Here is a 21,546-nt window from a genome sequence, read left to right on the forward strand (position 1 = left end):
TAGAACGGTTTAAACCTCGACAGAATCGCGCCATCTTCTGTTCTTCTATTTCATCGACTTCACACAACATAGCGAGCTTTTCGAATTCTGTAATATACTCCGCAATACTCATACTCCCTTGCATTAATTCTGCGGATTTACGGAATAAATCAATCCTGTAATTGTTTGGGATATACCTCTTGCGTAGTTTGCGCTTGAGTGACTCCCAAGAATTCATCTTTTCTTTGCCTCCCCGAGCACGATCCGCCTTAAGATTCTCGTACCCACAAGGATGCGTTTCTACTCGATTTTAGAACCGCATATTTGCACCTCTTTTTGTCATCTATCTCTTTAAATTCGAACATCCGTTCGATTTTTCTTTCCCAGTCGAGATAGTCCTCCGGATCTGTGCTTCCTCCGAATTCGGGCAATTCGGTGATCTTGAATTCGTCTTGCTGCAACACGCGACGAGGCTGCATTCGTCCAGCATTCTCGGGTAGGGTTCGCAATACCTCTCGAATCCTATTGACCAAATTGTCTTCGTCGTAACCGTCCATAGTGACAGAGGATCAGGAGCCGAAGCTCTGATACCACTGATGATACGAGTACGGAAGCGTAAATAAAATAAAAAGTGTTGTGGATGGGAGTCGAACTCGTGCCTCTCGGTTTGGAGGGACGAGGCCAGTTACTTACCACGATATTTGACTAAAAACCGCCGAGTTTCAAGTCAATAAATGCTTAAAACAGCGACGCCAATCGTTGTTTTAAACGAGATTTGAAAGACCGTTCAAATCTGATTTTGTGATCAAATCTTGATCGTTTTCTGAGATTTCTATATTAAACTTCTGTAATTAATTCCTAATACAACCTAAGCTATTTATACTAATAATAATGAATAGTTCTAATGGAAATAATACTCCTACTGTCCTATGCTTAAGGCAATTCTACTGACGATAGAAATCGTCATTATTTTAATCAAGTACTCCTACGGATGATGGAAATCATCTTTATTTTAATTAACTAACTACCCCTAGCTAACTTGCATCCTGGTCGAACCTGACTACTCGACTCATTTATCTAGTATGATTAGGACTCCTATGCAGAGATTTGCTTGTCTATTGAGTAGACCCGAGTTCGACTCTCCTTCTTGCTATTAACAACCAGAATTGTATCAACCGTCCTCCCGGAGGAAACAAGAATTTTTCTTCAAGCTATTTGACCCGTCTTTAGCTACAGACGGATATATCCGTCTATAGCAAGACTAGCTGATTTACTCGACACTTTTCTCCATTTTTGACATAAAATTTGAATTTAGAAGAAGTTTAGTCAATATTGTATTCCGATTCCATATCTCTTAGCAAGCCACTGTCAAGTTTTGTCAATTTACATTTAAATGCAAAAGAGTTTGGAGTAAACAAGTGTTTGGGATGTCATTCATTGCGTACACAAGAGTCTCTTCATCTCTTAATTTGTATTCAAATCAATGTGATGTTGATAGATCAAGATGAAGAATTCAATTCAATGATAATAAGCCGCTTCTGCTAATCAATCGAGAAACTACAAATATAACAGAAAATTTACAAAAGTCGGTCTAGATGTAAACGAGGAACACATAAATATTCCGATTGATGGCACATATTAAACCGTCTCATACATAACTCACTGCTTTACGTAAATACTCCTCTGTAAGAAGTACTCCGTAAAAAGACGTTTGGAATGTAAACCATAGTTGAGCACATATAAAACCGTCTCATACATATATCACTGTTTAATGTTGACCTGAATATAGGCCTGACCGCCTGAGTGCAATAAACCATAGTTGGGACTTGGGCATATATAAAACCGTCTCATACAAAACTCACTGCTTTACGTAAATACTCCGTAAGAAGTAAATTGATGCTTAGAATGTTGACCTGACTGAATATAGTAGGCTTGAGTGCAATAAACCATAGTTGGGCACATGTTAGGTAAGTGCTTAGATTATGCTTCAAGTGTCTTAAACACCAGCCTGTATGCTACAGGGACAGTCACTTACACCAGCCTGTACTGAATGCTCTTTATTATTTTTGAAACTGTCAGCTTGGACCTGCATTTCTTAATTGGTACACTTGCTTAATTAAAATCATAACAAAACAAAACAAAGAGTAGGAATACATCTACCAAAATCACCAGATTACGATGTAGATGTCGATTAGCCCTACGCTGGTAGGTATAAGGAGTTTGAAGCTCGTTAACATTTGTTTTACCTATACGACTGTCTTTTATTTTGGTTTAAAAGGAGAGCGATAATGCTGGATTTTAACTTGAGGCACGAGTACTGCTACTCGTGACTTTACCAACTATTTAGGCTATGTATCGACTGGTTTTGATACTTATGCAGGGATGAAAAAGATAAAAAACAGAAAACAAACGCAACAGAGAATCTGCATTCAAATCAAACCACACTGGAAAATTGTGTTATGATTATATATCCTATAACATCAGACCATTTTGTAACCCATAAATCTTAAACCTTTGTATCATAGTTCGAAACTTCTATGTGACGTCTTAATTGACAAAATCGTTCTACCTTACTACTAATCGTCTAATCCACAGAATAACAGTGTACTTCTCAGTTTTCACACTTTCATTGAAGGAGAATGATATCAGCAAATTGAAAAGCTGTGCAAAATCTCCAGATTTAATATAGAAAGTAGAAAATACAAGAAAATGCAGGGAATGTGCGAAAACAAACAGTGGAAAGTGGACGGTGGCCGGTGTAGAAGGCGACAAAGTAGGTAGCAATTGGGTGTTGTGGGCGCAAGCAGCATATAATACTCTACATGGTTGCAAAATAACGTGGATAAAACAGCAAGTACTATGAATTGCAGTAATTCCCAGTAAAATATTCCATATTTCTTGAGATACATAATAAAGTAAACTAGTACTCTAGTTACGATATCCCGACTCCTAAAAAAAATACTCCGTAAGTCTTATTGCGTCTTTATGCGAGGAAAATACTTAATAATTGAGCTAATCGAGTAAAATAGAAAGAGTAATCAGTACTCATTATAGATTATTCCGTATGTGGTAACCTATAGTACACTCGACTCAATATATTAAGCCTGGCCACATGATTACTGGTCTCGGTAGTTTGTAAAATTGACTAAATGGACTGGAGAATGAGCCTACGAAGATCATAGATGTTTTCACTTTTCACACATTTGCCAAAGGGACCCCAAGAACCTTCAAACTCCAAAGAAATGTCACGCCTGGATTCGAATAGGGTAACTCCTGAAGCAATCCTGGACACGTGGTTGAAAACCGGGAGAAAAAAAACACGACATGATACGGCCTCCCGAACTGCTCAAAATAGAGTGTATAATACACGGTTTATGGGATTTCAGGTCCCGCAACAAAAATGTCTGTATTACAAGGACGGTTTTTCAGGTCAGACAAAGCGGCCTCACAAATTTTGAGGAGCACGGATGACATATGATGTTGTAGGTGTGCGATAAACAGGTCTCGGACGAAAATCGGATACTCGTTGAAATTGGTTTAATACTTGTTATTTGAGCTGAAATTGAATAGGATAATTTTTGAAGCGAACACGACCCGATACGACCTCCCGAAATGACTCAAAATGGAGTGTATAAATACACGGTTTTCGTGATTTAGGGTCTCAGAACAAAAATGTCCGTAAATTACACAAATGGTTTATCGGGTTAGAGAAAGAGGCTCACAAATTTTGAGGAGGAACAGAGAACAAAGAACATTTGAAGCTCATAGTGTGCGATAAACCAGTTTCATACAAAAATCGGATTCTCGTTAAAAATGGTTTAATACCTTTTATTTGGGGCTCGAATTGAATTGAATAGGGTAACTTGTGAATCAACTCTGGGACACGTGGTATAAAAACCGGGAGAAAAAGAAACACGACCAATACGGCCTCCCGAACGGCTGAAAATGGAGTGATATAATACATGGTTTTCGAGATTTCAAGGTCCCAGAACAAAAATGTCCGTAAATAACAAGAACGGTTTCTTGGGTCAGACAAAGCGGCCTCATAAATTTGGAGGAGCAACAAATGGCATTTGGAGGAGCAAAAGATGACAGTTGAGTTTGTTTGTGAGCGATAAACCAGTCTCGTGCGAAAATCAGATACTCGTTTAAAATGGTTTAATACTTATTATTTAGGGCTAAATTGAATAGAATAACTCTTTAAGCGACTTCGGACATCTGGTTAAAAAATCAAGAGAAAAAGAAACACGACCTAGTACGGCATCCCGAACGGCTCAACTTGAAGTATATATATAATACACTCTTTTGAGGATTCTGAGGTCACGGATAAAAAATGTCTGTAAATTACATGTACGGTTAATCGGGTCAAATAAAGAGGTGCACAAATTTTGAGGAGCAACAAATTTCGAGGAGCAACAGAGAATATTTGAGGCTCCCGCTGTGCGATAAACCAGTTTGAGACGGGAAATCGGATCCTTCTTAAATATGGTTTAATACTTGTTATTTTGGCTGAAATTGAAAATGGTAACATATGAAGCGATCACAATGACGGTTTCTCGCGTCAGACAAAGCGGCCTCACAAATTTTAAGGAGCAACGGATGACATTTGAGGTTGTCGATAAACCAATCCGGGGCGAAAATCAGATACTCGTTGAAATAGGTTTAATGGTTGTTATTTGTGGCTGAAATCGAATAGGATAACTCCTGAAACGCCCTAGGACACGTGATAGAAAAACAAAGAGAAAAAGAAACACGACCCGATACGGCCTCCCGAACGACTTATAAACACGGTTTTCGGGATTTGAGGGTCCCGGGAAAAAAATGTCCATAAATTACAAGGACAGTTTCCCGGGTCAGTCAAAGCGGCCTCACAAATTTTGAATAGCAACGGATGACATTTGAGGCTTTGAGTGTGCGATAAACCGGACACAACCAAAAATTGGATACTCGTTGAAATTGGTTTAATACTTGTTATTTTGGGCTGGAATTGAAAAGGGTAACATCTGAAATGACCCTCGAAACGTGGTAGAAACACCGGGAGAAAAAGAAACACGACCCGATATGGCCTCCCGAACGGCTCAAAATGGAGTGTATAATACACGTGTTTCGGGATTTCAGGGTATGGGAACAAAAATGTCCCTAGGACGATTTCTCGAGTCAGGCAAAGCGGACTCACAAATTTTGATGAGTAACGGATGACATTTGAGGCTCTTAGTGGTGTGGATAAGCGAGTTTGGGGTGAAAATCGGATACTCGTTAAATTTGGTTTAATACTTATTATTTGGGGCTGAAATCGAATATGGTAACTCTTGAAGCGAGCCCGGACAAATGGTAGAAAAACCGGGAGAAAAAGAAACACGACTCGATACGGCCTCACGAAAGGCTCAAAATGGAGTGTAAATACACGGTTTTAGGGTTTTTAGGGTCTTAGAACAAAAATGTAAATTACACGAACGGTTTATCGGGTCAGACAAATAGGCGTACAAATTTTGAGGAACAACAGAGATTCGATAAACCAATTTTAGACAGAAATCGGATCCTCGTTATATATGGTTTAATACTAGTTATTTGAGACTTCATCCATGGACGGTTCCGAAAGATGATTCATGATGATGATGTTGTTGTACTTGTTATTTGGGGCTGGAATTGAAAAGAGTAAATTCTGAAGCGATCGATGACACGTCGGGAGAAAAAGAAACAGGCTGGATACGGCCTCCGGAACGGCTCAAAATAGAGTGTATAATACACGATTTTCGGGATTACAGGGTACCGGAACAAAAATGTCCGTAAATCACAAGGACGGTTTCTTGGGTCAGATAAAGCGGCCTCACAAATTTTGATGAGTAACAGATGACATTTGAGGCTGTCGATAGTGTGGATAAGCGAGTCTCGGGCAAAAATCGGATACTCGTTAAATTTGGTTTAATACTTATTATTTGGGGCCGAAATCGAATAGGGTAACTCCCGAAGCGAACCTAGACGCGTGGTAGAAAAAACCGGGAGAAAAAGAAACATGACCACATTGACCAGTACGCCCTCCCGAACGACTCAAAATGGAGTGTAAATACACGGTTTTCGGGATGCCAGCGTCTCCGAACAAAATTGCCCGTAAATTACACGGACGGTTTATCGGGTGAGACAAGAGGCTCACGAATTTTGAGGAGCAACAGAGAACATTTGAGGCTGCCGATATGCAATAAACCAAAACCAGTTTTAGACAGAAATCGGATTCTCGTTAAAAATGGTTTAATACTTCTTATTTGTTGCTGGAAATTGTCACATCAACGCCTCTCCTACCTATGGCCGATACAAAAGATCGAATGTACATAAATTTTTTCCCGGTATTAACACACGAGATAATTGGTAATTAAAATCACACGCGGCAAGACCAGAAAGAACAATCACCTTAAAATTTGAAGAGTGGTCCAACCAAATAAAATGTATAGAAATTTTGGATCTTGTTTTGTTTATATATTGCAAGGTTTAACTAAAGAATTGAGTCCTACTCCGTAAATTAAGCACATTGTTGGGGAGTGAAATTAAGGTAATAGCCAAAATCAATATAAATGAAGCTCTAAGATACAACACTTAGAGTAGTAATAGCCGATAAAAAATAGGGTCAAACCTTTTTTACTTTCAATTTTCCTCTTCAATGGATTCAACTTTTCACGAGGACAGATTTGGTCATAGTACTGTAGTCCTCACCTCTCTTCTGCTGACCTCAAATGACCTGCGGAAAACATTAATGTGTCATGTTACAGTTACAGGGGAAATATAAAACCTGGAAGAATTAAACAAAATAGCATACAATAACACCGAATATGACGAGTCATAATAACACTAGGGTGAGGTTTCTAAACTTTCCTATGTGAGATAATCATGAAGATTTATGGTCAATCTAGGCGTATCTATCCCGTTCAAGTCACAGAATGTGACAAGCTCTTTTACAGAATGGATGAACAACATTGCATGACTGCATAGAACATCAATAACAACAACATTATCCCATCGCCTCATAAGCTCCTGCCATATTGGAAACTAACATAGTAACAAAAATAAAAGCCAGTAGATACTCATAACTAGTGCTTCAAAACTGTCCAAGCCCAGTGTAGATGCAAAACTCTTTTTTTCTCGGAAGCGTAAACCCTAAATCTTTCAGTCAATCTAAACATGTGTTTGTGAATTATGTAGCTCAAGTAGTTTAGTTCAGTGTTCAGAGTTCGGAGTTCAAACATCAGCTTAGAAAAATAATACGTACATCACTTCAATACTTCACAGTTGTTATTAATTCTATTATTCAGTAGTTGAGAGAAGTCCGACATAGATGAGCAGTTCATCTAAAACTTCATTACTCTTTTCCAATTTTGTTCTATGGAACTTATTGGTCCCAAAAGTTTTCAGTCATCAGGTGAGATTAAGGGAACTTTCTTTTTTCTCCCTAAAAATGGCTCATGTTTAGTTTGATCTTTTACAATATCCCTGAAAAAAAAACGCACATGAATCCATACCTACTGTACCTTTAACCCAGGAACATAATCTCCACGCTTGTAATAGACTGGGCTCTTTGGAGCTCCCCATTCCAACTGCAGTCACAATATCATGTAAAGCAGAACGGAAAGCACCAAGTCGACAAAAAATTCCGGGATAACAGAACAAAATGCATTTTGAAGCATGCACACACAGGAATGTCCGCAGCACTCGTAGACTCATGGTGAATGCAATTAGCCAATTACCCAAAAAAATGAACATCGGAATTGGCCAAAAAATGAAATACTCGTAAGAGGTTAGCAAAAATAGCTTAAGCACTGCCATTCCTCATTGTAGACAGCAAAAACAATTCCTGAACAACAGTGATATTATACAGTTAGCATGCAAGGAAGGCATAGCCTGATCATAATCAACTGAATCAATAAGAACGAGGAGTGGCTGACAAAGGGAAGGGCAGACATTGAAACCAAATAATTGAAATTGGTTGTCCAGATTGGTATCAGATTCGCACATGTCTTGCTTTGTTACGGAGAGGTAACCTATTGCACCTCATCACTCACTCACTCACACATGCCTTACTTTGTTACATAGAGGTAATCAATTGCACCTCGCTCACTCACTCACTCGCATCTTTCAAGAGACCTGTGAGCGCTATTCTAGTTGTATAATAGAGAACAATTTTTTCAAAAATGATAAAGATTAGCTAATTACAGATACTCCTCAACTTTGTTTTACAGTTGTCATACAGCAAAACAACAGCTGATTCAACAAAACATTCATGCCCTCATCATAACCAAAAGACTCACAAATCATCTAAACTTCACAGCGTTGTTTGGGTGAGGCATAAATTTGGAATGCCGACAATTCCATCTTTTAGTGCAGCTTAGAATCGCAAATGAGTGAATTAAACACAACCATACCGCCAATGGTATATCAATAAATACCAATTAACCAAAGAACGTACAAAAACCCAACAAAACTCTCCCAATATTCAGCCTTTATCACACAACTATACACCAGTACACACACTGTAATCTATAAGCCTCCAAGCTCCTCAGTGTGATAGTATAATCAATCAGAAACCATATCCGCGGTTCATCAACAAAACAACATTGTGCTACCTAAAAATCTTCACAACCTTTCCTCTCAGGTCGTCGATTTTATTAGCATTGGCTACACATACATTTAGATCATCAAAGATCCCGCCTTTAAACAACATCACACTCCATATACACATTCCTCGTAAACTGAATGACAGTGTTAGCATAAGCCACATACATCAATCTATCTAAAAATATCCCATCTTTATCGCAAAACAGATTCTAAGTATGTACATAGCTTAATCAGTTAATTCACCGGTCGCGAAACTAAGGGGATAGCCGAGGCGGAAGTCACCCAAATACCCAATTAGTACTTACCAACCAAAAAGTTGAAACTTTTAGTTAAAATTTTCGATTTTTTACTAGTTTACCTTATTGAATTACACAAATTCTCATTATAGACACTATCAGTCTATAATGAAAGACGAGTCAAATACAATACCACTTTCACAAACAACAAGTGGGGTGGTGGGGGCAAAAAATGTCACCACTTTCATTGTATTTAACCCGTCTATAGCAAGACTAATTGTTAGGAATTATACGCCCTTAGTTCCCTCTTTAACCATCTATGTTCATTAACTGCATAACATGCACTTGTAATTGCCCTCAATTACCAGCAAACAACACAAGGAAATCAATAAATAAATCAAATTCTCGAAATATAACAATGATACAAGTGACTTACAGTGATTAATTTGGCATAACATACAGGAGATAGCAGGGAGAAAAGCAATCAAGTGATATTTTGGGCCATGGTTGCTTTTTTGCACGCACTTTGGGGGAAAGGAGTAGAAAAACACGAGAATTAAGGGCATTGAGCCATTGACGCATTGTTAACACCATCCGCTCGATTAGCCTCGGCTCGGCCCGAACTCAGTTTGATCGAGCTCGAATTTGAGCTCAACGAGTCGATCCCAAACTCGGAAAGGTTTAAATTGAATGATCGAATAGGCTCGTTTTAATCCGTCTAAGATGTGTGTTAATTTTTCCTAACTAATTTCAAATTTTGTTATTTCGTTTATACTCCTTCCTATTCTAAATAACTGTCCCATTTGTCATTTCCGTTTATTCACATAACTGTCCCATTTGCCATATTTGGACATGATTTTTTACTTTCCTACCCTTAGCTTTTTTCTTTATTTACCACCTCAACCACTCATAACCCATCATATTCAATACTTTTCATTATTTAACTCATATATTCTTACCCCTATACAATAATTTTCATTATTTTAGTTATATTCCTTAATTTTCGTGTCATTGTCCAAATGAGACACTTATTCGGAATAGGAGGGAGTATAATTTTGTTTATTTTAGTATTTCTAATATTTTCTTTATAAAATTATTTATTTACAATAGGATCTTTAAAAAGAAAAAAATGTAATGGTAAAGTGAATTCGAGCTTATGATTGACGAGCTAAGAGTCAAGCTCGCATTCTGGCCGAAATCCGAGTCAAATTCAAGTTACTTAGCATTGAGCTGAAAATCTACAATAGTACAGACAAAAAAAATGCTCTAGAAAAGCCCGAGCTCGAGACAAATTATATGAGCCAAGATTGAACGTTAACTTTGAGCTCGAGCTCAATTGAGATTCGATTTTGAATATCAGCACATTTCTAACATAGCCGACCTCAGTATCGGCTAGAGATGGAAGTAGGTACACGGGTCGTTGGGCAGACACTTCCCAGCATGGCCCATGACCCATTTTAGCACAACAATGAATTAGCACGACCCAGTACACGCCATGGGTCGTGGATTCCCACTCATTCCCACCCCTAGCACTAGGAATGTGCCTAGGCCGAAGTTTGAGAAAAAGACTGTGCCTAGCCTAAGGCTAAAATGGAGGATTTGCATGGCCACGCACTAGCTCTGCACGCGTATGGGCCGTCGGGCGTGCCTGGACCACCATTTTCATTTCAAAAACACGACACGACATGAAACCGACATCCTGTGTCTAGACCATGCAATTTTCTTCTCGTAGGACATTAGACCGACACGAAGCATGAGTAGTCGACCACTAGGCTTTACTCGGTTCGTTCAGTTACACTTCACCTTCAATTTTCAAAATATCTTAGACGAAGTGGAATGCTAAAACACGAAATAGTAAAAGAAAAATAGAACAAGAAACAAGATAAGTCAATTAATTTGACATTGAAATTGAGCGGCAGATTATATCTTATACTTTCCCCGGAGGGTTGAACCAACAAACAAACAACGGTCACTTTCTCCCGCCATGAACACAACCCACTCTATCTCCCTTTCCACCTTCTATCCTCTTTCTCTCTCCTCTACCTTACTTCTTTCTCCTCTCAAACCCTTCAATTTCCTCAATCAAAACCCTAATTTTCCAAAATTAGGGTTTACTTCTCTAAATAAACTTCAATTTCGCACCTCTTTCAAACCTCCTACCGTCGAAAACCAGCTCTCCGACGAAGAGGAAGATTTTGATGACGGTGATGATGATGTTGCTGCGGATGAATACGACGAGGTTTTAGTTGCTGGTGAAGGAGAGTCAGACGACGACGACGACGATGGCGAAGAAGACGATGAGGAGGAAAACGCGTCGTTTTGGAGTAGTGATGAGACGAAGATTCAGCGAATTCAGAAGATTTGTAGTGAAGTTAGAGAGTTTGGAGGTGGAATTATTGATGTTGATGAACTCGCTTCCGTTTACGATTTCCGCATCGATAAATTTCAGGTTTTCTCTTCTTATCGACTTAATTTGATGATTCTTGCTTGTGTTATCGAAACTTGTTCGAATATATGAGTTAATATTATGAAATGTATACTCGTATTGAAGAAATCAGTTCCGTTATTTATTTCAATGTACATTATTGTGATATTTGGAGGTGGAATTATCGACACTGATGAACTCGTCTGCATTTATTATTTCTGTATCACAAATTTGAGGTTTTAATCGACTAATTCGACGATTTTGCTTGTATTATTGAACTTTGTTAGTCATTCTCAATGTATGAACCGAATGTTGAAAGCTTAGTTCGAAAATAAGAACGGCTTATATTGAATATAGATGATGTAATGGAGGTAATGAGGTATTGTTGATTTTGTGAATCTTTGTATTTTGTACAGAGACAGGCAATTCAGGCGTTTTTAAGAGGTTCGTCGGTGGTTGTTTCAGCACCGACGAGTAGTGGTAAGACGTTGATTGCTGAAGCTGCGGCTGTTGCCACCGTGGCTAAAGGAAAGCGGTTGCTCTACACTACTCCACTTAAAGCATTGTCAAACCAAAAATTCCGCGAGTTTAGGTACTTATTTATTCATCTGCATTTGGAAATGTGTGTATTTTGAGTGAATTTGATTTCCAGTTTATTACGTACCCTTGAGAGCATATGTTTACAGATTTGTGTTCTATAATCGACATGGCGATTAAGAAATTTCCTCACATCTCATATGGATTGGTAAGACTATTGGTGCACATACAATGGCCTCGTCATATATACTCAACTCATTTTGATGACATCAATAATATATTGTTGTAACGCAAGGCAGTCTTACACAACAAACAACTGGAAAGAAATATTTGGAACATAATTTAGGAGCACGCACTTCGAGTGCACGTTCATTGCTTCATATGTGGTGAGCTGACCTAATAATTCTGTAATTTCTGTATTTAATGCGAAATCTTATTTATTGTGTTAGAGATGCATTTGGTGATAGCAATGTTGGCCTCTTGACTGGAGATTCTGCTGTCAATAAAGATGCTCAGGTTTTGATAATGACTACTGAGATTTTGCGTAACATGCTGTACCAAAGGTAAAATTCATCTTATATCTGTAGGTTGAATTTGCTACGTGCGAGCTATATGTGAGTGCCTGTATGAGGATCATGTTTGATATCACAGCGGTTAGTTATATGCGACGCAAAATGTCGTAAATTCTGAAAATTAGGATCATATGGTATATAAGACCCCTCTCCTATGCACCAAGAAGAATAAAATTGCACTTTGATGTATGTATTCTATGTGACTTGCTCTTTCCTGTGAGGTAAGCAATGAATATGCTATCTGATGAGGTGCATTTAGGGGTGGCATGTATTAGGTATTACGGTTTCATATTGCTGCAGGGGCTAACTGAAACTTTTAAAATGAAAGCCGAAAGGCGATCCATACGTCAGACTTCCCATATGGTTGTGAAAGAGAGGCGTGGTGATTGGTAGAAAAGCAAGAAATGTCGCCATCTAGTGAAATGTTATTCTTTGTGCCTCGATGTGGCCCGTGGTAGAAACATGGACATTCTTTGTGGGCATAAGGTGTATGCTTTCAGTATATTAGATAGCTGAAGCCATCCCCATATTGTTTGACTACGGTAGATAGTTTGAGTTCTAGATCAGGGAAAAAAAAAGGAATACCTTGGCTGAGGGGCTGTAATTTTGGTTTATCTCGAGAGTTTGTTATCAACGTAGGTACTTGGCGTTGAATTGAGTAATGAAGTATTCTGTGACACTAGGAGGTCAAACTGTTAATTTGTTCTTTCTAGGGACAACTCAGCATGCTCCTTATTATGCTATTTCCCTTCAGTGGACCTCATCGGGTTACTCATTGCCATGCAGTGTAGGAGTGGCTTCTTCCGGAGGTGGGCTATTTGATGTTGATGTGATCGTTTTGGATGAAGTACATTATTTAAGTGACATGTCTCGTGGTACTGTCTGGGAGGAGACTGTATGCTGGTTTTCCCTATTCTCCTTATTCCCATTTTGTTGTTTTATTCTCATGTTTTCTTAAATGTGTATACTATCCCTCACCATTACTAGGGTTCTATAGGTAATTTATTGCCCAAAAGAAGTTCAGCTAATATGTCTATCAGCGACAGTTGCAAATCCAGATGAACTAGCTGGATGGATTGGACAGGTGAGATAATTCAATTAAGCATATTGTCAAGTCATTGTTGATATATACGGAGTACTATATACTGATATTAGCTATGTACCTCTAGGCGTCTATTGTAACTGATTTGTTCAAAACTTGAATCTTTTACTGTGTTCTTATCCCTGGGCTATTACTGGTAAACTTCCTTAAGTAATTTTGTCCGTTAGATACTTAGATGTTTATTATCTTATGTCTGATGCTGAGGTGGGCTGAAGGATATAGTTTTGTAATTTTTTCTATTAAATTGGTAATTAAATAGGTGGTTTTGGGGTTTGCTCCTACTATTGTAATTGTAATAATCATTAAATATCAGCCTGTGCCTTCACATTTGCCCTTAGCGTGCCCTCATTTGAATTATTTTGCTTTGGTTTAGATTCATGGTAAAACAGAATTGGTTACATCTTCGAGAAGGCCTGTACCATTGACGTGGCATTTTTCTACAAAGACCTCTTTGTATCCTCTTCTTGATGATAAAGGAACTAGCATGAACAGGTATCCTATCTTTTTTTCCTCAGTGAATGTGCAATTCATTTATGCCTATATTATCAATGAAACAGTTGATGTCAAAGGTCGACCTTGTAGTATCTCTGGCTTTAATCTGCAACAGACGAGAGGGATGAATCGGAGCTGTTCACATTGCTTTATATGTTTGCTAATGTTCATGTACAAAATTTTTGGTGACCCTTATTGCAGTTCTATTTCATTTCCTCACAAGTTTTGTATGTTCGTTTTCTTGCTTGCTTCTGCACACCCATTATATTGTCCCCGTGTGACTGATGTTCAACTGATGACAACTTTGACTATTAATTTCTCGATAGGCTACATTGTAAAATCAGTTCTGTTTTGTTTATTGAACAACTTATTTCTTACAGATATTAGTATTCTGAAAATGTTATACGGACTTATACCTATTACTCCCTCCTATTCTATAAAATTGCAACATTTACTTTTGCACAAATATTAAGGTTGTGAGTGGGAGATGGGTCTCACCAAATAACGTAGTGTCATTTTACACACAAAACATACCCAGAATAGAAATGTAGCAATTCTACTGAATATTCCAAATACGGAATATGTTGCAATTTCACAGAATAGAAGGGAGTATATATTATGAGGAAATATAGGTCAATGTTCACATCAGTGGACCACTAAACTCAAATAGGGACGATATATATGGAGGGAGTATTACCTATCTTAGGGTGTTATTCTGGGTTTGAAACAGGAAGCTTTCACTCAACTCTCTACGCCTTCATGCTCTGGGAGAAAAATCTGACAAAGATGAGGGATCAAGACGAAAACAATCAAAAAGACGTAAGGATGATAGTGCGTTGATCTATGAAGAGTATGGTAGATTTTCTGGAAAGTCAACTCTGTCAAAAAATGACATGAACACTATCCGGCGGTCACTGGTACGATTTAGCCAACTGTCCATTCATATTCTTTCCTCGACCTTCTTCTCGTTGTCCATGTCTGTGACTCTGTAAGTCTATAACTCAATTACTGATGACATTTTTTTTAAAATTTTGTTAATTAGGTCCCTCAAGTGGAAGATACATTGAAACATCTTAAAGAAAAAGAAATGCTGCCAGCAGTTTGGTTTATTTTTAGCAGAAAAGGTTGTGATGCAGCTGTTCAGTATGTTGAAAACTCTAAACTCCTGGATGAGTTTGAGACGGCTGAGGTGAAACTAGCACTTAAACGATTCCGTGCTCGATATCCTGATGCTGTCAGGGACCCCGCTGTGAAGGGCCTCTTGCAGGGTGTTGCTGCACATCATGCTGGCTGTCTGCCTCTCTGGAAATCATTCATTGAAGAGCTTTTCCAGAGAGGCCTCATTAAGGTTGTGTTTGCCACAGAAACACTCGCTGCAGGAATTAACATGCCAGCTAGGACGGCTGTTATTGCTTCTCTCAGTAAACGAAGTGATGCTGGGCGTGTCCTGCTAAGATCCAATGAGCTGCTTCAGATGGCCGGCCGCGCTGGGCGGCGAGGTATAGACAACAGGGGCCATGTAGTTCTTGTTCAGAGTCCTTTTGAAGGCGCTGAAGAGTGTTGTGAGGTTCTTTTTTCCCCAGTGGAACCTCTTGTTTCACAGTTCACAGCTTCATATGGAATGGTTTTGAATCTACTTGCGGTACGCTTCTACCATAAGCACATCTTAAGTATTTGCTTCCTTTTGGCTGTTATTCAATGCTGAATGCTTGAGTCTTCTGTAGGGTGCAAAAGTTACTCGTCGATCACCCGAAGCAGACGGTGTGGGAAGTTCCACTTTTCAAGCAGGGCGAACTTTGGAAGAAGCAAGAAAGTTAGTCGAGCAAAGTTTTGGAAACTACCTTGGGAGCAATGTAATGCTTGCTTCCAAGGATGAGCTTGACAGAATACAGAAAGAAATCGCATCATTGATTGCTGAGATTAGTGATGACTCTATTGATATGAAAGTTCGGAAGCTCTTGTCAGAATCAGCATACAAGGAGATTGCTGATTTGCAGGAAGAACTAAAGGTTTAGAACTATTTCTAAAGTTTATAAATATAGTTATATTTGTTAATAATCTGGTTGCTGGGTAGTTTTTCGTGATTGCTGGAGAACTCCGTTTTCCCCTAGTCCAGGTTAATTTTGTTTACATGTTAGGCCACCTTACACATTTATTTATAAGCTGAGTAAAACCTGAACATTGTTGGATTTTACCACGTTTCTTTTAATTTGGAGAAAGTTGTATCCCCTCACTTTCACGAAAATTTCTAACCCTTGTAAATAACAGTTGATGATGCTTAAGGTTTATGAAAGCTTTTGCTTAATGTCATAGAGTTTGTTACAATTTAATTAAAAAAATTTCTAATATGATTTTGTGCTTGAATTAGTGTGATGTACCTGCAACTTCTGTTTTTCATTACTCTAATATACAAATGTATGCATCTGAGGTATATATGATATTCTGAAAGTTGACTTTGCTCCTCAGGAAGAAAAACGTCTACGAGTTGAATTTCGGAGAAAGATGGAATTGGAGAGAATGTCTTCTCTGAAGCCTTTATTGAAGGAATTGGGAAATGGGAACTTGCCTTTCCTTCATCTGCAATACAAAGATGCTGACGGTGTTGAACATTCAATTCCTGCCGTATATTTGGGGGATGTTGATTCACTTGATGGGTCTAATGTGAAAAATATAGTGAGTGTTATGTGCTCCTCTTGCTAACATGTACTTGTAACTTATAAGTGCCTTTTACTTCAAACTATTATTCTGGATTGCTTAGCTAATCTTACTCCTTTTTTGTATATGTATGAACTTAGTTTCCAGGTTTTTCCCTAAGAATCCGCTTCAGTAGATTGACTAATTATTGACTCTTATTCCCAGGTGCTTGAAAAAGAGAGTGTAGATTTGTATACTTAAACATACAATAGTAGGCTGCTCACAAGACATGCAAACACCAAATTATATGACATTTCAAGATTGAAGTCATAAATGCAAATAACATGCTTTTAGTAAAGTCCTATGCAGGTTTCTGTGTTGAAATATTACTAAAAATATCCTCATTTTAATTAAGTATTTGCTTTTTCTAGGAAATACTGCATCTCCCAGAATTAATATCTGATCATAGTAACATACCTCTAACTCTCTTTGTGGAAGAGTGAAGTTCTCTCCAAGAGTCAGAAGCTAATGCATTTTGGATTACATTTTACTTTCATTTGTTCTCTTCACTTTGTAATTTTTCTGTCTGACAGTGATCAATTCTGAGCTTCAGAAAGAATGTATAGTTGTTTAGTGTGTTGTGACTTGGAGCTTAGAAGTTTCTTATGTTTAATTCTCTTGATTAACATAAGTTTTTAATAGCGTGCACTTTATGCTGACAGGTTGAGGTGGATAATGCTTCAAAATTGAATACAAAGGAAGCAGAGCTAAGCACCAACATTAGTGGAAGCCTACCTTGTTTTGAGCCTTCTTATCACGTGGCTCTTGGTTCAGATAATTCTTGGTATCTGTTTACTGAAAAGTGGATCAAATCCATCTACAAAACAGGTTTTCCGAATGTAGCTTTAAATGAAGGTGATCCGTTGCCTCGAGAGATTATGAGTACGCTTCTTGACAAGGAAGGTATGCAATGGGTTAGGCTGGTTGAGTCTGAGCTTGGGAGTTTATGGCAGATGGAAGGATCCCTGGAGACATGGTCTTGGAGTTTAAATGTACCTATGTTGAGTAGTCTATCTGAAGATGCAAAGGTGACTTTGTTTTCCCTGATAATGTTCAGTGTTTCAGCTGATAAATTCTTCTGTTTCATACATTAGTGTTCATTCAGGCTGAGCATTCCTGTTTCTTGTCCATTTTAGTATCCATGTGTGAAACGATTCTTAAATTTCAGGTATCACATATATCCCCAGCATACACTGAAGCAGTTGAATGTTACAAAAAGCAAAGAAATAAAGTTGGGCACTTGAAGAAGAGGATTGCCCGTACAGAAGGCTTTAGAGAATACAAGAGGATTCTGGAAATGGCTAAACTAACAGAGGGTAAGATTAGGCGCCTGAAAAACAGAGAAAAGCGCTTGATTAATCGAATTGAGCAAATTGAACCCTCGGGCTGGAAAGAATTCTTGCAGGTAATGTCACAAACACAAGTAAAAATCTTGTTCTTGTTCCATGAACTTTTTACGGGTCTCTCTGAAGTAACATTTATACTGGTTTGGGGAAGTCTGCTTACGTCTGGACCTCCCTAGACTCTGGTTCATGTGATTTCGAACGGGGCTGTTATTTGTTATAGCTTTGTAATTCCAATCCACATGTCCTTATACTGGTTATTGGTAATCTTTGAGGCACTACTGCTTTCAGGGAGCAGTTTGTGAGAATTTAAAAGATTTATGGGTATAATATTGTATGGAGAGGAATAAGGTGCTTAATGACCAGCAATTCGATGATTTTATGCAAGATACTAGTCTGGAGCAACTTAATGAATAAAATTGGTATTAACAGATGGATGGATTCATGGAAGTTGTCACCGTTGAAGTCATTGAACTGAGTACTAAATTTCAAACGAAAGTCTCAGTTAGCTTTTGCTTTTGACTGATTTGTTTCTACTTCTCTCAAATTTGTTATCCGTACCCATTTTCCGTTAGTCGGGGCAAAGGCTCATTATGATCGCACACTATCATTGTTAATTGTATGAAAGGTTATCTGAAGCTTTTTCTCCAATGGGTTTCTTCATATAATTGATTTCCAGACGTTTGTTTATCACTTTATTTTGTCTTTGATGGCATCGGAGGTACTGAATTTGATTTATTTTCTTGTCCTTCAGGTAAGCAATGTTATTCATGAAACAAGGGCATTAGATATCAATACAAATGTGATATTTCCTCTGGGTGAAACGGCATCAGCAATTCGAGGAGAAAATGAACTTTGGTTGGCAATGGTCCTTCGAAACCGGGTGTTGCTGGACTTAAAACCTGCACAGCTAGCTGCTGTCTGCGGGAGTCTAGTTTCTGAAGGGATAAAAGTTCGACCATGGAAGAATAACAGGTCTAGTTGATTTTCGAAATGCATTCCAGTATCAATCTTTATGATAGCTAACCAAAGAATGGAACATGTCTTCAAAATTAAACTAAAGTTCATTTGTTTGGCACTTTCACGTGCTTCTAACAGTACGTGCAGACAGTTCAAAGTAGTGAAGGGTGCTGTTTTTCATTTTCTTTAACCGGGCAGAGCCAGACCATATATTCCGATATAATAAATTTTCAACCTTGTGTCATATTTTTTCATAAATTCTTCACGGTCAACTTTAATATATAGCTGTAAACTGCGATTGTCTTTTCATTATATATTATAGCTCAGAAGCTTCAGTGCAAACTGTTTGTCTTGGATCCAACAATGATTGTTCATCTTTTATTGTATGTTACCGATTACACACTAATGCTCTGTTTCAATGCTAAACTCTTGATTAATTGGTTGCAGTTATATATATGAGCCGTCATCTACAGTAATTAAAATTATAAATTCTTTGGAGGAGCAAAAAAATTATCTTTTGCAGCTTCAAGAAAAACATGATGTGACGGTAGGTTCCTTGTTAATTTTGTTGCTCATAGAGGCTGGAGTATTTCAGTTAAGAATTATGGACTGTAGAGGGTCTTATTTTCTTATTGCCGAACTGCAGATCTCTTGCTGCTTAGATACCCAATTTTCCGGCATGGTTGAAGCCTGGGCTTCAGGTTTGACATGGCGAGAAGTTATGATGGATTGTGCCATGGATGAGGGAGATCTGGCCCGTCTGTTGAGAAGGACAATCGACTTATTATCACAAGTATGCATCTCTGAAATTTTCTTATGAGCTTATCATTTATATTTTGCCAAATAACTTTTGAAATTCATCGAATCAATCAGATCGTCCCCGTCATATATTCTGGATTGGGTTTTACGCCTCTCTAGTATGTGTTACGGAGCACATTCTTTATAGTTATATTCACGCAGTGAGCTTGAACTAGGTTGTTGCAATCTATAAGTCACTTCCCTACATAGTCGAGCTTAATTCAGTCCAGTCTCTTTCCGAGCTTGCTTATAAATAAACTAATCCATGAGCTTGAAAGGACAAGCTGCCAAGTGTACAGTTGAAGAACTCGGTTTTTTTTGGTCTGTGCTCAACTGGTATGGTTTAATAATAGTTGTCCTAATGATTTCAGATTCCTAAGTTACCAGATGTTAACCCGCTGCTACAGAGCAATGCAATGACCGCAGCAGGTGTCATGGATCGGTCACCAATCAGCGAGCTAGCAGGATAACTAAGTTACCAGATATTCATTCTTTTGGGATAGAATGGTCGGAATTTGAGAACCCATAAAGTCCCACGCAAGTACATATTCATGGTAATTGATCTCTTTCGTTTTGTACTTGATGACTCAAATTGTTCCTGTTTCGAGCATGTCTATCGTTGATGAGGAATAAAAAGTAGTCTTAAACCATGAAAATGGGACTGGGGTACACTCAAAAGGAGGAGAGAGAGAGAGTCTATTTGATAAGCCCAAGTGAGGTTTCATCCTAAAACTAACACAAATTAGATATAGGAGTAGCCCTATTGGTTTATAAAATACTCCGTAGTAAACGGATTTTCCAGTTTTCCACCCCTTAGTTTTCTACTAGTTTTCGACATTTTTAATACATTTTGCATTATATTATCCTTCACGGTTTACAATAAGTTTTGTGTAATTATTTGCAGGAAAATGATTTTAAGCTAAAATATGTCAACGAGGAAAAACGGTTCAAGAAATGCAGCTTAAACTTCAGAACACTGCTGAAAATAAGGCCTAAAAATCCAGAAATGTTGAATATGTGGGCTATTGGGCAGATGAAGATTTGGCCCAGTGAAATTACTATCTGATGTGGTCTTCTCATTTATGGACCCAAGATATTTGTGCAGGTCAATAAGGCGCATAGGCCCTTTCTAAATGAAAAGCGGATTTTAGGGAAAAAGTTCGGATGTGGGTTGGAAGGACTTAACATAGTAACTCTGATTTTTTTTTTTTTTTTTTTTTTTTTTTTTTGACAACAAGCAATGAATAACTTACATTATTTCAAATCCTTTAAGTTTACCTTGATTTTTCATTACATTTTCGCTCTTCCTTTTGTTTTTCATTTTCCCTTTTCTATTCGCTTTTTTGAGGTGTGTGTTCACCATAGACGATTCTAAAGGATGATTCGTGTCAGCCGACCCCAAATCATTTTGGGATTAAGGCTCTGATGGTGTTGTTGTTTGTCGATGGGTCCAAAATGTAACAACCCGATATCTTAAAATGAATGTTGTTAGAAGCCTTGACTTACAACGGTTTAAGAGAAGATTTACTATTCACTTAAGTCACCATTTACATAAAACGAAGTCAAACGATCATGTTATGAAATGGATGAGTAATACGGAGTATGTAAGTATGTAACGCCGAAGCCAGTTGCACTGTGAATACGATATTGAGTTTCTAGGAAGGGCGGAATCCGGCGGATGAGTCGTATCCTCTCAATTTTGTTACATCAATTACACGTTACATACTTTTCATAAAACATGTACTCCGTACAATCTATAAAAACAATACATTAAAGGCTTGAGAGAAATCGCAATCGTTTATCACAA

The 21,546-nt window shown here is 38.1% G+C and overlaps 1 protein-coding gene and 1 long non-coding RNA gene across 3 annotated transcripts; one reads left to right on the top strand and one right to left on the bottom strand.

The window, feature by feature from the left end:
* Positions 1-1,545: 1,545 nt before the first annotated feature.
* LOC141644231 (uncharacterized) lies at positions 1,546-9,473 on the bottom strand. Of its 2 annotated transcripts, none has more exons than XR_012543962.1 (4): positions 9,253-9,473; positions 7,488-7,562; positions 6,605-6,709; positions 1,546-2,073 (listed from the first exon to the last, which is right to left on the bottom strand). It is a non-coding gene; the product is annotated as an uncharacterized LOC141644231 (long non-coding RNA). The 2 variants fall into 2 exon arrangements; XR_012543961.1 differs by having other exon boundaries at positions 1,546-2,065; positions 9,253-9,472.
* Positions 9,474-10,640: 1,167 nt separating this feature from the next.
* On the top strand, positions 10,641-21,296 carry LOC141644232 (DExH-box ATP-dependent RNA helicase DExH15 chloroplastic). Its single transcript, XM_074453704.1, has 18 exons — positions 10,641-11,265; positions 11,658-11,833; positions 12,228-12,341; positions 13,137-13,245; positions 13,348-13,434; positions 13,826-13,944; positions 14,675-14,861; positions 14,987-15,586; positions 15,669-15,953; positions 16,411-16,617; positions 17,301-17,666; positions 17,807-18,043; positions 18,736-18,956; positions 19,389-19,488; positions 19,588-19,734; positions 20,111-20,293; positions 20,644-20,928; positions 21,159-21,296. Exons 1-16 carry the CDS (start codon positions 10,801-10,803, stop codon positions 20,207-20,209), a joined length of 3,519 nt encoding a protein of 1,172 aa, XP_074309805.1. The 5' UTR covers positions 10,641-10,800; the 3' UTR covers positions 20,210-20,293; positions 20,644-20,928; positions 21,159-21,296.
* The last annotated feature ends 250 nt before the right edge of the window (positions 21,297-21,546 follow it).

Source organism: Silene latifolia, chromosome 2 (genome assembly GCF_048544455.1).
Source record: "Silene latifolia isolate original U9 population chromosome 2, ASM4854445v1, whole genome shotgun sequence".
Classification (NCBI taxonomy): Eukaryota; Viridiplantae; Streptophyta; class Magnoliopsida; order Caryophyllales; family Caryophyllaceae; genus Silene; species Silene latifolia.